Raw genomic sequence first — 17,735 nt, forward strand, 5'->3', positions numbered from 1 at the left:
ATCATTAGAGTTGTTTTTTTTTTCTCCCTATTTTAATGTAGAGAAATATCTTTTTGCAGAAAGAAAAAGGAAAGAGATGAATGCAAACATATAGAACTTCATTCTGTGCTTAGCTAAGTTCTGGTCCTGCAGAATTTAGGCAGCTGCTATTTGCATGGTGACTAGGCACTCCAATCAAATTTCTAAGGCTATTTTTTTGTCAAAGAAGTTGAAGTATATATGTATGTTAATCAGTGCAGTATTGGTTCCCTAGATTTTGGAAAATCCAAGTTTTAAAAAGAAACCTATTCTTGTGGAAGAAAGTCTTCTGCAGTCAGTCACAAGTATGACTGAGTTCAAAAAGGGAAACCAAGCTAACATTAAATCTGTTACTTTTTTACTTAGGTGGAAGCTGTACATCTAATTGCTGATGGTAAGGCACCTCGTATACCTCAGCCTGAAGAAGGGGCAACATATGAAGGGATCCAGAAAAAGGAAAATGCAGAGGTAGTGTTAAATAATGCTATGGTTATCTACTGCCTATCTCTAGAAAAGTTGTTTCTAATTCGTATTTCAATAGTAGTGACATGAAATTAATATAGGTTTTAACTCAATTATTTCCTCATCTCATATTTCTGGGATGGAGCCCTAGGTTAAGTTCATATTGCCTGCCAGCAGTTACATATATATAGAAACTTGATGACCTATTTGAGATCATCTACAAATAGCTAGATAGCAGCTGCGCCTTCAGTGACTGCTTAATACATTACCATACCTTTAAATACAGCAATGAATGGAGATAGTTTGTTTACCAACAATCCATGCTATATTCTCTACCAGAAATAGGTCTGATGTTATGAAAAATAAGTGTTGGCACCTACCAGAAAAACAAACAAATAAACAAGGAGGTCTCATAAACAAACAACATATTTTTAAAAATAAATAAAAAATAATAATAATGCCCATGCCCTGGAGCATGGGCAACATATACTATATAATTATCCCTACTGCATTAGCTAGGTCTTCTTTGTGGTTGGGAAGGCCACCATAAAATGATAGTGAACACTGCCTGTAATACCCTCTTTTCCTTTTCTAGACCATTGCAGAAGTTTAAAAGAAAAAAAAAAAAAGTGAAAATATTACCAACAATTTCAGTCTCTTGTCCTTGGTGAACATACTCCTTGTCATCTGAAATTTTAATGCTTTTTTATCATATCACAATTCCTGACTTAGCTTAGACACAAATAGCTTTTCATATGGATATTTTTAAGTGTTCTGACCTTATGTAACAGTTATGGACCAGAATTTTGGGGTGCCCATGTGCATACTGACCCCATATGTAGGAACTAGCAGAACAGCTGAAGAGGTTACTGCTTTTGACTCCTAGCTATTCTAAAATGTCAGTGGAAAGGAGTTGATCAAGGGGAACTTTCATGTCATTATTGAAATTACAGGGAAGAATGAGAATGAGGACCTAACAAATGTAAACAGTACATGCAAAACTGCAGTGAATTCAAAGATTCATAGTGCCTTATAATTTTTAATGTATTTATTTAAATTGTATGTGTTGTCCAAATGCTGTATTCATCCCTTAAATATAGTATATAAGGAACTCCCCCGGATTGAACTAGTTTAATGTCCTGGTTTGAAAACTATTCTCATTGGCTTATAACTTGCTTCTAAATACTCCTTGTGCTTTAACTAAGAAGGACACTTGAGATTTGTTATTTAATAGATATTCTATTACTTTAATTCATTTCATACATATACTCATGGTACTTGCAAAGATAAAGCAATACATTTTCCCTAGTGTTACATTTTAAACATATATGACATTCTTTACAAAACATTATTTCCTTTTTCCTCAAGGTCTTGCAGGAACTGCAAGTTTTAGTAGAGATTCCATTTATGAAACAATTTATAAAGGGTTAGTAAATGATTAGTCAGTATTTTAATAAAAGTTTTTAAAGAACTTAGGAACCAAGCAATAAATAGACCATGTTCAGCAGAAGATGTTACCCTGACATATGCTACTTATATTTATACAGTGTTTAGTAAATTTGTTAATCATAATATTAATTATTTATGAATGAATACCTAGTAGCAAGAGTTATGTATTCATTACATTAGTGTAAGAAGGAGAGTCTGTGGAAAGATAAAGGCTGCACTGATCTTTCAGTATTAGACCAGGGTATTAGACCAGACCCTTTCTGTGTTCTTAACACTTGAAAAAAAGGGGGGGGTGTGGTATGCAGCTTGGAAAACCTTAGTAACTTGATTTATAACTAAATAGAGAAGAATTAGCTGGCATGTCTTGACTTCCTAGATCTCCTGGGATCAACCTGCAGCAGCTTTGCACAATTGGATCCGAGGGCATGATAAAGTACCTGGAGCGTGGGCAACAGTAGATGGCCAGGTAAGCTCCGTAAATTCGGTACTCTATTTGTGACTTTTTTATTACAAAAGCTAAAGGTGTCTGCATACAGGTGAATACAAATTTGAGTTATGTTGGAGTAGCTCTCATTTGGTCATTGTATATTTTGTATATATCTAGAACAGGCACGTGATCGAATACACAGAACATAGTAGGTAACATTTTTATGATAGGTGCATTTAATTAAAAGAAGGATAAGAGCAGTATCTGAAAAATAGTATGAATAGTACAAAGCAGTAAAAAGCAAGGGTAGAAGCAGACAGTGCCAGTCGTTTAGGGAAGTAGGTATGCATTACAGTGTAACAAAACCCATGCTGTACAGTGGGCAACATCACAATATAACAGCAGAATGAAACACTGAGCAACTGAAATAACAACAACAACAACAAAGTATTTTTAAAAGAGATTTGGTCCTAGGAATACTAGAATCATTTGTAGAATTAAACTTATCTAATTTAATCCCAAAACAACTACTTCCTTTCCATGTTGCAACTTTTCAATACTTAAAGGGGGTTTAGAGAAAAGATGGAGAGTGACTTTTTGCTCAGATAATGACAGGAAAAGGGGGAATGGTTTTAAACTAAAAGAGGGGAGATTTAGGTTAGAGGTTATGAGGAAATTCTTCACTCAGAGGGTGGCGAGGCGCTGGAAGAGTCTGCCCAGAAAAGCTGTGGATGCCCCATCCCCAGAGGTGTTCGAGGCCATGTTGAACGAGGCTCTGGGCAACCTGATTTAGTGGGTGGTGTCCCTGCCCATGGCAGGGTGGTTGGAACTGGATGATCTTTAAGGTCCCTTCCAACATATTCTGTGATTCTGATTCTATTCTATATTTTAAAACCATTACACATTTGATCCGCATTTTACTTGCATAAAATATTTTAAAGTCACATTTACTGGGTATGATGTCCAAATTTTGTTACTTAACTATTAGCCAGCTGTTGTTAGTCTGATCCAAAAGCCTGGCTCTGCCCTAATATTGAGGGACTGATTTGAGAGCCCAGACAGAGCAGAAGAGGCTAACTGAGAGGCAACATTCAGCATTTCCAGCCTGCAGGCAGATCAGGACTCCACCACTCACATTCAGGCTTCTGCTGGTCTCTCACTTTGGACATGCACTGACAAAAATTGTTTCCCTTTCTGCATTGATTAGGTCTTGCACAATGTTACAGCTAAGCAGCTTTGCAGGCTTAGGCAGCTTGCAAAGTTTTACATGTCCTGGGTTGTAAAGATACAGAAATAATGTTATAACATGTTTTCCATGTGTAGTTACTTATATTTTACTACTTTATATTATATTAAAGCTTCCAAACAATATCACTTCATCATTAGGATTTTTGAGCATGTTTAGAATCTATGTACTTTTAAATCCCTTTATTTTTAGGTGGTTACTTTTTATGGATCATCATTACTTGATGCTTCGGTGCCTGCTGGGCAAGAGCTGGCAATAAAAGGTGCTTCAAGACCTGGACTTGTAACCAAGAATGGCCTGGTCATTTTTGGTAACGATGGGAAGATGGTAAGTGCTCACCCTCACACACATGAGTATGGATGGAATAAATTAGCAAGAAGTGCAGGTAGTGTGGAATTGTTATGCTATAAAAATTGAGCTGCGAATTCGTTTGGAGCTTAACAGTCCTCTGCGATCCTAGAGAAAAGACATTCATGTTTTGCCTCAGACTAAATACATATTCATTTTCAATGGATTAAAATGTATTAATGCTAAGGGAGAATCTGAAGACAAGTAGGAATGACCTGTTAAATTACCTGTATCATAACAGCTTTCCTATAAACCATTTATTTTACTATTTCCATGACCATATTAATACCTAAAAACTCTCCACACAATGACATCTTGCCTTCCAGATAATTGGAAGTCATATCCCCTCATTTTTCAGGTACTAGTGCGAAATCTACAGTTTGAGGATGGAAAAATGATCCCTGCATCTAAATACTTCTCTGCTGATGAAACAACTGCCCTGGAACTTACAGAAGAGGAAAAAAGGATGGCAGAAGATATTAGGGTAATTTAATAAACTGTTTTAGTAGTATATTACTTCAGACAAAAACATTAGGTACTTCTCATTATAAGGAAGGCATATCTTTTATTTAACCATGAAAATTGTTTTTTGAAGAGTATGGGGTCAAATCTTTAGTTATTGAAATTAATTCTGATGGATGTGAGAATTCACTAGAATATGCAAAAACTTACACATAACCCTATCAAATTTTCTTTCAGATACAAGTGATACAAAGACAGTAATCACAGGGTCAGTTATGGTAAATGTTTGTGAATGGTGAAGGTGGGAGTGAATGTAGAGTGAGGAGAAACAAAAGGACATTTGTCTCACAACAGTGAGATTTTCAAGACCTCGACAGTTCTGAGATCCTTTCGTCACAGTGGTAGTACTCACTTGGATGCAGTCTGAATGGCTCTTGTGGACAAGCTCCAGGGAGTCTAGGAACAGCAGTCCGAGAGAGAGAAGCAGCAGTTTTCTACCTCTACCTTTGTGCTATCTTCTGCCACAACCACACACAAGAGGCTACCTTGCAGAGGGGTGTGGCAATGGGGCAGCTGGAGCAGAAATCTCTCAAGGCCAGAGAGGCACCTTGATGCCCTCTTGCACAGTCTTCCCCTCTGTAATGAGTGTCATGTGCTTAGATTGAAGCCACATTGGTGATTAGTTTGGGTTTCACGCCAGAGCAACTGAATCACAGATGTCTTCCCTTCCGCTAACTCTGCCAGTAACTTTTGGCACAAGTCAAGCAGCTTGATGCACGGATGTTTTAAACTGCTGCTCCAACATTACCTTGAACCTGCTTGCCAGCAACTAAAATACTGCCTGGAGCTATTGACTGAGACAATAGCTAAAAGAAAGGTGAACTCAGGTCACGAGCTGCTGACTCCGAAACTTAATTATAATTAATTGAAATTTCATTCTACCAGTTATTTCACCTTTCACATTAGCAGAAATGTCCATCTCATGCATGCAGCTTAAACTACTTCTCAGGTCTGCCCAGCTGCCAGAAATTCCACCCATCCAGTCACAAAGTTCTCCAGGCTATCCCCACCTCTGCTGATAGCACATTCTATAATGCAGCAGGAAATTATTATTTGGAGAAAAAGGCCTTGAAAAATGGGCCTGACAATTACTACCATTGTACCAGGTTGTGTGCCTCATTAAGTAAAATTATTATGAATGAAATAATTTTTTAATGATAATTATGCTGAATATTTTATTGGCTAACATGAAGTCTATAGAAAGTTCCAGATCCTCCTAAAATGTTTTTCAGTTTTAGAATCCTATGAAATAATATACTTTGTAGGCATAGATACCTTATAAAATACCACTTGATAAATACTTCTTGCAATTAGAGGATTTTTCATTATTGTCTCCACAATTTTTGTTTATTATTAGGCCATTTGGAAAGGAATTTTGAGCAATATTGCTGTAATTGAGGATTCCACAGACTTCTTCAAATCTGGAGCATCCTCTATGCATGTTGTCAGGTAAAAAACTATTCAAAACAACAAAATTTTGAAGCAAAAGTTAGTGGAAACAGTGTTGTCATGGTGCTTTTAAGTCAGGGTTGATAGAGCAGTGTTCAAAAAAAAAAAAAAGATTTGTCCATTGTATTTTCTAGTACTCTTTAACTATCTCTTTCCTACTTTTGAAAATATTACAGGGTTCTGTTCGCAAAATTAGGAGTTATTGATGTAATCCTGCTCTTTGTATTCAAGCAAAGTTCCCTGTAACTTCAGGAACCTAGCCATATGGGGAAGAATGGTGGTGCCCAAACCTGTCTGAATGCAGTGACAAGTATCTCAAGAGCAGGAGGCTGATTTGGCAAAGAACTCCCCAGAAGGAAAGAGGAGCCAGCTCTTTTAGAGAAAGGATTCAGCCCATGCATATAAGTGCACAGAGTTCATGTTGTGTTGGGTCTCCTCAGTTAAATTCTTTTTGCAAGTCAGATATTCCAGGCCATAAAATAAGACCAGCATTTCAGTGTTGGTTTCTTGTTTGTTTTTGTTTTTAACAAAATGATTGTTGTCCTTATTACTTAGCAGTCTCATAGAGTTCTAAATTTCCTCCATGTATGGGTAGTCTCATATGCTGTTTTATCAATCAGTACATGTTATTTGTCATTTATTTCCAAAAGTTTATCCGAGAGTATTCCAAAACTCACATCTTCTTTTCCATAACACCCCCAATTAACCCAAGGGATTTCAGTAAAATGTACAACTGCAGTGTCATTGTTCTCAGAGAAACACACACACATATATTCACATGCATACAAACCGGTAGCCAGTTTTGACTCCTTTTCAACTTACAATGATTTGTTTATCTGAATAGTTCTTCCATTTGTAATTCAACTTATTATTTCTTTAAAATCTTCAGAATGCTAGAAGAAATCAAACAGAAATATAGTGGGCTTCAGCTACAGAATGAAGATGTGTATATGGCCACTAAGTTTGCAGACTTTGTTCAGATGGCTGTCAGAAAACTCAGAGGAGAGGACAAAGAAGAAGAATTGGTCATTGATTATGTAAGACCTTTTATTTTGCCTTCATTGCTTACTCTTTATTGTTTTTTGGGAAGATAGACAATGCATTTTCCTAGACTGTTTGATGCTGGCAGAAATACAAGTATTTGGTCATGCAAACTATTTGTAACTGTTCCCTCCCCCCCAAGTTTTATGTATTTACATTTTGGAGTGGAAGTATGTATGTAACATCATTTACAATGTTATACAAACTGTGAGATCAAGAACGCACGTTAGAGTAGCTCTCACATGTGCAGATATTCCTGCCTCCCCTGCTCTGTCCTGCCAGTATGCCTCAGTCAGAATGGTTCTAGACCTTCTGCAGTCCTGAGGCAAGCTGTGCTAGGTTTTTCTCCTAAGTGTTGATTGAAAACTTTGTGTGAAGGGAGGATAGTGTATTTCATGAAGTCATTAATCAAGACAGGATTACTTGAATTTGGGAATTACATGTTCATTTCAAGTCCACTGGGACCAGCCTTAGCCAGGGTTTAGTATTTTTTTAGCCATAGAGATCCAATTATAAACATTATGGAAATCTGCTTCACTGTCTCTGAGTATGGGCATTGGTGTTAATGGAGAATATGATTTCAATTTCATTTTATTTTTTTGGTCATTCCTAACAGCCATATATACATCCTAAAATGTGGGTGGATGTTGGCTGTACATACCAAAAGCTTGTTAAGCTACATTAAAATCTTAATTATTAAAAAGTCAAATTAATATCTTATTAATTTTGCTCTTAGGTTTCAAAAAATGTGAACAACATGACTGTGAATATGCCATACCAGTGTTTCATAAATGGTCAATTTATAAATGCTGATGATGGAAAAACATATGACACCATAAACCCAACAGATGGATCAGTAAGTAATTTTTAAGTATAATCAATACCAGTTTATTTCAATTTCTTTGCCTACAAAAAATCTAAAATATCAAATATTGCCAAGTTCAAAATCATAAATACATTAAAGAACCTCTAGAAATAATTTTAAATTTCAATTTACTTCTCAATTTGTATATTCTACAGTTTTTGCATTTCAATCAAGTTGCACATTAAAAATAACCCAATTCCACTTCAACTAGTATGTCAGTCTCCCTGCCCAGCTCTATGGTTTACCTTGTTTACATTCTTGTTTAGCTTTGCAAACAAAAACTGCTGAAGATTACTTGCTAAAGAAGTATTTCTTTTAGAATATTGTATATTTTTTTTGTCAGTCATCAACAGTTTTTGTTTTATTTACAAAGCTTATGTCTTAGGGCAAATGTGACTTTAAAATATCCCATTAAATTCCCAGTTAGAAAGATGACTTCTCAACAGGAAAATAGAGTTCTGCTTCGTCCTCTCAAAAACACTGAACATTGGTTGAATGACTCAGAATTATAAATAAGTGCTGCTGATGCCCTTGTATGCCATTTAATTCTGGAGTAACTGAATTCTGCTGAAATCAATACCACAAATGTCACTGTCATCAGAAGCCAGATTCTGGTACTTTTTTTTAACTCCATAATGGAATGGAATAAAAATCATAGCAATTCTGTGTTAGGATTTACAATGTATATATTGATAGAACACAATCATCATAAAATACTGTCTGTATATCAGGGAGACAATGTGCCTTGATGTAAAGAAAGATGTAGGAATCAGAGTCCCTGCACTGTCCTCCAAATTCAGCCACCATCAGCTGTATCTGAACTTCTTGCAGCATGATTCACCCATGACAAGTGATGGGCTTGACAATATTGATTATTTGCTTATACCCTATCAAGAAGTTTAGGAGGAACAAGTTACACACAGCATAGTAGCCTTTCAGTCTGAACTAACACATCGCTACCTTTTGACAGATAATAGCCAGTGTATCTTCTGCTTCATTGGCTGATGTTGACAAAGCAGTGGCAGCAGCAAAAGAGGCATTTGAAAATGGTGAATGGGGAAGAATGAATGCAAGGGAAAGAGGGCGACTCATGTACAGGTATGTAAAGAGCAGGTTTTTGTTTGTTTCATTTAAAAAAATCATGTTGTTTTATTCCTCTGAAGAATTGTTACACATTTTCTGAACATGATGGATATTCTTAATCCCAGAGTTACCAGACTAGTTATCTTTTTGTCCCCTAGTTTATTTCAGTGCCTGTGTTTGCACTACATACAGTAACCATACAGCCACATTGCCACTAATTTTGCAACTGACTGTAACTGATGCTAGATTTTCCATGTACATAAACCAGCATACTTCTTAACCTGCTACAGACCCACCCTAGCAGATGTTTTATTGTCTGTTTTGGAAGAATTGCACTGTGTAGAAACACTGTAAGCCGAATCCCACTTTTAGCTGAGACACTTCCAGCTCAGTTCTTCTCATTTGAATTTGTTTCACTGTGTCAACCCTAGAGAAAGTCTGGTTCTCTTTTTGCCTGCATTGTTATTGTTTCAGAAGACAGAGATTATGCTGCATGAATGGTATTTTAGTGATGATTTCTGATCCTTGAAGGGCAAGAGGTGATCTTGGAAGGATAGGATGATCATGCTAGCTAGATACTCAAAGGGCAACACTAGAGGCAGCTAATTAAAACCCAGTTACTGAAGATTCTCCATATGCAGTATGACACTTCTGATGCCAGAGAGCGAGCACTGGTAGGGGACTGTCTTGCAAACTTGACCTAACTAGAAGCTTCAGAGCTTCACTATAAAGACAGCCTCTTTTGTGGAGGTGTATGAAGTGTTTTTATTGCTTTCGGTGTCCTTTTTTCAATTTCAGTACACACGAATGGATAAGTAAGTAGAGCACAGATGAGTTAACCAGCAGATTGCTACTCCTGATTGCCACAGGTCCACAGTTAGCTGATGTGATGACGAAAAATCAATTCTCAGCACAGAGAAAGAAATGTGTTTGGCAAATTCTGTCCCTATTCAGTAGGCAGAAAGCTTAGTTACTGTTCTTGACATAGCAGTTAGCTTTAAGGAAGGTAGGATCTTGAACAGAGTTGAAACTTCCTGCACCAAAGAACTCATGAAGGAGTAGGTCCTGTGTATTGAACATCTTTCTTCTGCAGGCTGTAACCTGCAGGCCTATCAATATTACTACTGGATGTCCTGGCCAAGTCAATTGTGCTGAGAAAACTGCATGTTCATCTGTAGAGAAGAGAGAGAGTTTTTTTTTCCTTTAAAAATATAATATTGCATCGTGTGCCCATACGCACAGCTGTATTAAGCCTATATTACCTTGTGCCAGGATGTTATGCGCCAAATAGGTGTAATTAAGAAGTAAAAAAGTATTAAAAATGCTTTACAATACATTGCAGGCATCTTAGCAATACAGAATGAAAGCAAAGTTGAAGAATCTGCTTGTCTCATAAAGTAAAAAAACATATATTCCAGGAGTTCATGGTGAGTGAGAAGTTTGTATCTCGAAAAATTTGGAAAAAGGCCTGCAAAACTGAAAAAAAATATCTTCACAACAGAAAACAATCAAAACTAATACTAAAAACTCAGATTAAAATTAAACATCACCACTAACACTTAAAACTTTCAAAAGTGTACAAAGTTCAAAACATGTACGAACTTGGATTTAAATTGTGTTAGGAATGTAGAGTGCTTGAGAACCCAGGGTAACTCTGCCCTGGAGATAAACCCTGAATGTCTTAGGACTACTGTTCTGTGTTCTACACCTGAAAGACCTGCAAGCAGAGCTACGTTGGTTAGGCATATTGAAAAGGTAACTCCCATTTACTGCATAGATTATTCCTGGATTAATCTCTTCTCTGCTTAGGGGACTGGCTTTCCAGGATAGGTATACCAGAATATTTATGTTGCAAATCATTCCCAGTATGAATGAAGTCTCTCTCCAGTCCACCTTAATTCAAACAAGGCCTCTTCTTCCTCTTGAGATTTTGAGTGTCAGACTGGAGAGGTTTGTACCTTTAAAGCCTCTAGCTCTGCTACTTTGTCCTAGGGAGTCATTAATAGAAGATATGAGGCATGCAGCAAATGGAACTTCCTCCTTTGTGCCTGACATGCCATACCTGTTCTTTTGCACAGTGCTGCTTATGCCCTGACCTGTAGCCGGCTCTTGAAAATACAGTTTAAAAAGGTATTGAAGAGCATTTTTCCACATCTCTGCAAATGTTTTAAATGTGCAGAACTGACATAATGGAAAAAATATTTTCCACAACCAGTTTCAAATACTCTTTATAGGATCTTAAACACACCTAGTTAACCTCTTAAAATCACACGAGAGTATTGTTTATACATCTGAGTACCAAAACAGGGAAAGAAGCTTAAGAAAAACCTTGCTGCATCTGTTTTACTTCTATATGAGAGACATAGGACCTGGATGCAAAAATTCATTCACACAAACGTACCTTTCTGCCTGAGCAGGGGACCACTAAGAGACACTCCTGTAGCTACTATTAACTCAACAGTTTTTACCACAGATACCCTCACAGTCTTACTTATACCTCACCGTCTTGCTTCACAAACCTAACAGATGGAGAACTTGAGGCCTAAGTAACCCTGAGACAGATTTTTCAAATGTACTAATGCATATAAAATTCAATTTGTGTTACAGCTTAGAATCTGTATCTTTGGACATTGATGTGCCTTTGAAGCATCTAACACTTAAGCAATTTGTCCAAGTTCAGACAATGCAAAGCAGTGTTATGAAGCTAGGTTTCCCAAGTCTTAAGCTAGGACACTGACTAGCCCTTCTTGGTACTTTTGATAACTTGACATTTCTTATGTTACTGTGTATTTGTTTTCTGACTTACCAGTCTGATTTTTTATAATTGGCTCCTTGTAGTACAACACAGAGAGAGCAATTTTTCTAAAGATTATGGTAATTGCAAAACCATAATTGAATGACCAGGTGAAGTTTTCACGGATCTGGTCTTAATCCAGTGTATACTACAGTCTATGTGAAGACATTTGCAGACTTAACAAACAATTGCTCAAGCACTTGCTGACATTAATGAGCAGTGGATCCAATGCTGCATTTCCAGATTCAGTGGCAATGCTATTTTGGTTATAGTTCTTTGCCACACAAAATATCATTTTATGCTCTCAATGATTAGAAGTCACTTCTCTTTGATGTGCATTTGTAATGTTTTTATTACAGACTTGCAGACCTGATGGAAGAACATCAAGAAGAGTTAGCAACCATAGAGTCTATTGATTCAGGAGCTGTCTATACTTTAGCTTTGAAGACCCATATTGGAATGTCTGTGCAAACATTCAGATACTTTGCTGGATGGTGTGACAAAATTCAGGCAAGTGAATGTGTAAAGGAAATAATGACAGTACTTCTCTATGCTTTTTTTTTTTCTGCTGTCACAATGCCAAAAAGCAGTGTTAGCGAAGTAATCAAAGAATAAAAAATAAAAATAAAAATAAAATAGTTAGAATTTTACCTACAATGGATGTTCCTGACAATACAAAATCAGTGTCTGCTTCCAGTTGGAGAATATGGATTTAAAGTCTGACTCCAAATATAAGAAATTACTTGAGATGTCAGAGGATATATACGCTTAGTCAGTTCTTGATTATCCATGGAACAGAATATTGTTGTGGTCCAGTCATGCTGTTAAGTGCAGAGCCTCGTGCTATGTTACATCCTGGCCAAGGCTGCTAAATTTGCTTGGTACCACAGCAAACAGCACAGGTTCCTTTAAGATCCACAACCAGGAATATCATTCAGCTTTCTTTCCTCCATTAGATTCTCATTTTATGTTCTTCCAGATTTTTGTTATCTATGCCTTTATGTCACCCAACTGAAAATCAGGAGCTGGTTACAATCGTCTTAGAAGGAAATTTTACTGTAGAAACATCCCTGCTCCTTTCGCTGATTCCTAAGTGCTCCTGGATTTGCAGACTATTCTCTGGCTTTCCAAAACATACTTTTATGGCAATTCTATTTGAAACAAAAATGATTAAATGGTACCAGTATTAATCTGACTTTTTTTTTCAGGGTGCTACAATTCCAATCAACCAGGCCCGGCCAAACCATAATCTAACATTCACCAAGAAAGAGCCAATAGGGTAAGTATCACTTTTTTTCTTCTTAGTGACAGCCTTGGCATATAGAAAAGACATACAAAAACTGCCTTCAAAACTGTAATCTTACCCCATTTTTCCCTACTTTAAGTGTCTGTGCAATTGTTATCCCGTGGAATTACCCACTGATGATGCTCGCATGGAAGAGTGCAGCATGCTTGGCTGCAGGCAACACATTGGTTCTCAAGCCAGCTCAGGTAAAACTAAAAGAAATGTACAAATGGCTCTGGTCCTCCAGTTTTTGTTCAGGCAAAATAATTCATGCATCCTAGTGGATTTCATCCATAGGCTAGCCTGTTCTATGTTTTAAAGTGCATGTATATTAATATAAATAGCCATGATGATACAAGATTCTGATTGTCTTAAATTCTACTCATGTGGTACTCTCATTTTCAAGAATGATACAATATCCATCTTCTTCCTCACAGTATCGACAAAATAAAAGTGGTTGTTTCTTGCAGAAAATAATTCAAAGTTAAGAAGTACTGAGCATAAGAGATATAGATGTGCATTTAATTAGAATAGGAGACCTAATCTAAGTGTTTCTACTTAGGTCACACCTCTGACTTCTTTGAAGTTTGCAGAACTCTCAGCTAAAGCTGGATTTCCTAAGGGTGTTATAAATATTCTGCCTGGTTCAGGTAAAACTTCAACTAATCTTTTTTTTTTCTGGGTAGAGTAGGTCATGCTAAAGCTGGGGAACTAGAATTGTGCCGTTGAAGACCTGGTACATAGGTTTGTTTATCTTTGTAGGTAGTAGGCTTGCATCTGTGTCATACAGCGATTTCACGAATTTCCAGAACTGAATTGGAAATTTCTGTATGTCACCTGGCTCTAACTAGTGGTAAGAGCTGTCAGCCTACACCCTTTCCAAGCTCAAACAAATAGCATGAATACTCTGAAAAGGAATGCATTAGACAGAAACGTGTTGCACTAGATTATAAGACTTCATTTTTTCTCCTAATCTTATCATTACTTGGAGGTATTTAAACATGACTGTGAGACCAAAAGCAAGCAGGTAAGATGCTTATTGGTCACTATAAATAATGTGGTCCACACCATGTTACCTAGTGACACCATTTTCATCTTTCCCCTGAAGAAGTAAAGTGACAAAGTAACTGTACGGGGCAGACTCTGTTACAAATCAGATCATTCCACCTACAGTGGAATATTATGGAAGAAATTCTTTAGAACAGAGAGATGAGGGAATTTGGACACATTAATGTGATTTAAATTAATTAACAGGATGTTTTCATAGTCATATGAATAAAGCTGTAAATCTAAATAAGGATGTGATATTTTACTTGATTGACATAGTCAACTCTTTCTGTGTACAGTGCTACTACTGGAGTAGTAAAAATTGCTTATGTACTGTCCAGCTAAACTGTTTTTCCCATCCCAGGTGGCCTAGTGGGACAGCACCTGTCTAAACATCCAGATGTTCGCAAAATTGGATTCACCGGTTCTACACCAACTGGTAAAGAGATCATGAAGAGGTACTCTCAGCATAAGATTCATAAATAAATGCTACTTTATCTAGTTGTTGAGTACTTTATTAGCTATATCTTGCATGTAGCAGTAATACACAAGCACAACTAGACATGGTTGTTTACATGTATGTAGAATTCTACTAAGTCTGTTAGAAAGTAGAGGTTTACATTTTCACCAGTTATGATTCAAATGAAATAATGAAAACAACTATTTAAAAGTTTGTGAGTGTTTTTGTTGTTGTTGTTTGTTTGTTTTTACATAATCTTTATTTTTTCAGTGCAGCCACTAATCTGAAGAAAGTTTCACTTGAACTTGGAGGTAAATCACCACTGATCATATTCAACGACTGTGATCTTGACAGAGCTGTAAAAATGGTAATGCTACTTTGAAATAAAATATACTCAAGGCCTTGGTGATACATCCTCAGAGTATTGCAATACTTTTCTTGTCAAAAACTGCAGCAGGAAACCCGTGCATAAAGATTTATGTAATCTGTTAGAAAACAGAGTCTCTTTCTATAGGATGTTTCTTTATGCTAGGACAAGTGAATTGTACATGCTGTGCCAAAAAGACAGGGATTTGTACTGCAAGAAGTATACATTAGACAGAACACAACAATGAAATATAATTAGAAAGTATTTTCATCAGCCAAGTTAACACATTAAAAATGATTTCTGTCAAAATATGATACTCAAAATAAGGAAAAAAAAGATTCAAAAATAAAAGTCTGAAAGTAAGCTAAAGTATACAGTGAGCTCCCTTTTGCTATACAATGCTTCTTGATTCACCATCGATCACATAAGTCACCTTCCCAACCAGCCACAGTCACCTTCCCAACCAGCCACAATGCATTTAAAATTTCAAAGTAAAAAGAGCAAACAAGAAATTTGTTAGATTTAATCTTATTTCCTGCTCAAGTGGTCTGACGATGAAATGACAACAGATACGGTTTGCTCACTAAGAATTAAATGAAGGTCTCAGAAAGCAGGAAGAAACCATTACATACTTTCCACATTTGTTGAGCTTGTGTTGGCAGGACAAGAGTCTGAGTGGCAGCACAGTGAAGTATATGTGTAAATAAAAGTTAAAACTTTGCAGTCAGTGCACTGCTTGGTCACACCACTGTTTTCACATGTAGAAGTGAGGGGGTGATGCAGAGGTTGGCCTGAGATATACATAATATTGATGACTTTTTTCAAAACAGTGCTTTTTTTTTGCCACATGCTTGACATTGGCACATGATCCTCATCTTACCTACTAATGCCAAAACTCTAGGCCTTTGCAGCAGCCAAAAAACAACTTTGAGGGAATTTTATTTTTCCTGCCTTTCTTTCCCCCGTCTCCCTACCACCCCTGGAAAAACAATAGTAGGCATCATTTTTTGGTAAATAAAAGGGAACATATTGCACTGATTCTGAATCCACACTCTTGAAATAGAAGGTTCACTGCAGATTACAGTGAGGTAATGTTCACCCCATTACATGTGACTATCTACACAAGCAGTATTGCTCACTGGATTAACACAGTTTTATGTTTTCTGGTCATGCTGCTAGCTCTCTTCAATGTGATGCTGTAGCAGGTGTTTCTGTGGAACACTGATGGAAATGAAAAGAGCAGTGCTAATGGGTTCATCCCAAGCCATTTGTCTCCAGAGCAGTGTGTTTGCCACTTATAAGATTAGTCTGCTTGTTGCATAGATGATGTCCCTTTACATGAAACATCACAGTTTGAGTGTTACAAGCATTGAATGCATCTGAAGGGAACAGAATAAAAGAGAGAATGAACAAGAGGATACCTATAAATACATAAATATGAATGTGGTTTTTTTTCCTTTGATCAGGGTATGGGAGCAGTATATTTCAACAAAGGAGAAAACTGCATTGCTGCTGGCAGGCTGTTTGTGGAGGAGTCAATCCATGATGAATTTGTTAGAAAAGTGGTAAGATATTACCATATGTTACCATGTTACCATATTACCATTGTTACCATATTGCCATGTTACCATATTACCATATGTTACCATGGCACAAAGATCCACTAGTTTTATAGAAACGTGCATTTCTTGTTATTTTCAGTTGTTTAACTTCTCATTATTGCTTAGGGTAGGCAATGCTACTTCTTGTGACCCTCTTACAGGGTTAAAAGGAAGACACTAAAGGGAGATATTTTCATCAGTAATGCACAGATAAGTGACATTGAAGTAGATATTTTACCTTCAATGATATTTCATATTTCACTAAGAAAGTAAGATCAAAACAACAACTGAACTTCAGTCTGTGTGATTGAAAATTGCTATGCAGTTTTGAAAAAGGCATATTGGAAGCATAGCTTGTCATTCTTAAAAATCCAATAGTTACCATACCATATCATTAGAGAATTCATTTTTATAGTTCAAGACCAGGAAATTATTGTGATAGCTCATTTACCACTGGTAAAAGCTAACATTTTACATGCTTTCTTAATAACAGAAGAGAACGAGTACATGAAAACAGCATGAAAAACGTAGAGAAGTAACCAGAGCTTACCAAATACAAGACTATATAAACAGTCTCATTTTAGAAGGGGAGGAGCATTCACCTTCTAAGAGTGCAGCCCTTTGTTTGAGCCAAGCTTCAAAACACTATCAACAAAGCACGCTCAATCACTGGCTGCTTTAACAACCATTTCATGTTATATAACTTCATTTTAATTGGGTAACCCATAGGTGGAAGAAATTAAAAAGATGAAAATTGGTGACCCACTTGATAGATCTACGGATCACGGTCCACAAAATCACAAGGCGCATTTGGAAAAGCTGCTGCAATATTGTGAAACTGGAGTAAAAGAAGGAGCCACTCTAGTGTACGGAGGAAAGCAAGTATGTAGACCAGGTAAGGTATTGTTCAAAAGTGTTTGGAATTTTTACACTTTAAATAAAAGCCAGTGGTTTTGTCTCTGCTGCTTTATATAAAGCTGCAATATCACAGAAACAGTACAAGGTAAGCCCAAGATAGCACTTGAGAACAGTGTTCAAGTCTCATACTAAGGGATCCTGTGCAACCAAAATGTAACATACGAAATTGAGTCTGTATTAGAATCTTATGATCATTTACTCCTATTGTTTATGGAGCACTGAGGCCTTTTTTGGGACATCATTGACCTGTCAAGAGCTGTAAGTATAATTATATCCATTTAGATGAACAAAACACGAAAGCTGGCTGAGGAAACTGCTGGCAGAGTCTGCATTAGGTACTATTATCAAAAGCC

At 36.7% G+C, this 17,735-nt stretch overlaps 1 protein-coding gene across 2 annotated transcripts in view; it reads left to right on the plus strand.

The window, feature by feature from the left end:
* The window catches only part of ALDH1L2 (aldehyde dehydrogenase 1 family member L2), a 34,783-nt gene that overhangs the window by 11,302 nt on the left and 5,746 nt on the right, over positions 1–17,735 (plus strand). For both annotated transcript variants that reach the window (XM_040560158.1, XM_040560165.1), the window contains exons 5-20: positions 385–486; positions 2,306–2,395; positions 3,795–3,929; positions 4,309–4,434; positions 5,830–5,921; positions 6,811–6,958; positions 7,699–7,818; positions 8,798–8,925; positions 12,064–12,214; positions 12,913–12,983; positions 13,090–13,195; positions 13,552–13,639; positions 14,401–14,494; positions 14,767–14,863; positions 16,330–16,428; positions 17,194–17,359. In XM_040560158.1, coding sequence (XP_040416092.1) covers positions 385–486; positions 2,306–2,395; positions 3,795–3,929; positions 4,309–4,434; positions 5,830–5,921; positions 6,811–6,958; positions 7,699–7,818; positions 8,798–8,925; positions 12,064–12,214; positions 12,913–12,983; positions 13,090–13,195; positions 13,552–13,639; positions 14,401–14,494; positions 14,767–14,863; positions 16,330–16,428; positions 17,194–17,359 — 1,813 coding nt within the window. The remainder of the gene's footprint in view (positions 1–384; positions 487–2,305; positions 2,396–3,794; positions 3,930–4,308; positions 4,435–5,829; positions 5,922–6,810; positions 6,959–7,698; positions 7,819–8,797; positions 8,926–12,063; positions 12,215–12,912; positions 12,984–13,089; positions 13,196–13,551; positions 13,640–14,400; positions 14,495–14,766; positions 14,864–16,329; positions 16,429–17,193; positions 17,360–17,735) is intronic.

Source organism: Cygnus olor, chromosome 1, assembly GCF_009769625.2.
Source record: "Cygnus olor isolate bCygOlo1 chromosome 1, bCygOlo1.pri.v2, whole genome shotgun sequence".
NCBI lineage: Eukaryota > Metazoa > Chordata > Aves > Anseriformes > Anatidae > Cygnus > Cygnus olor.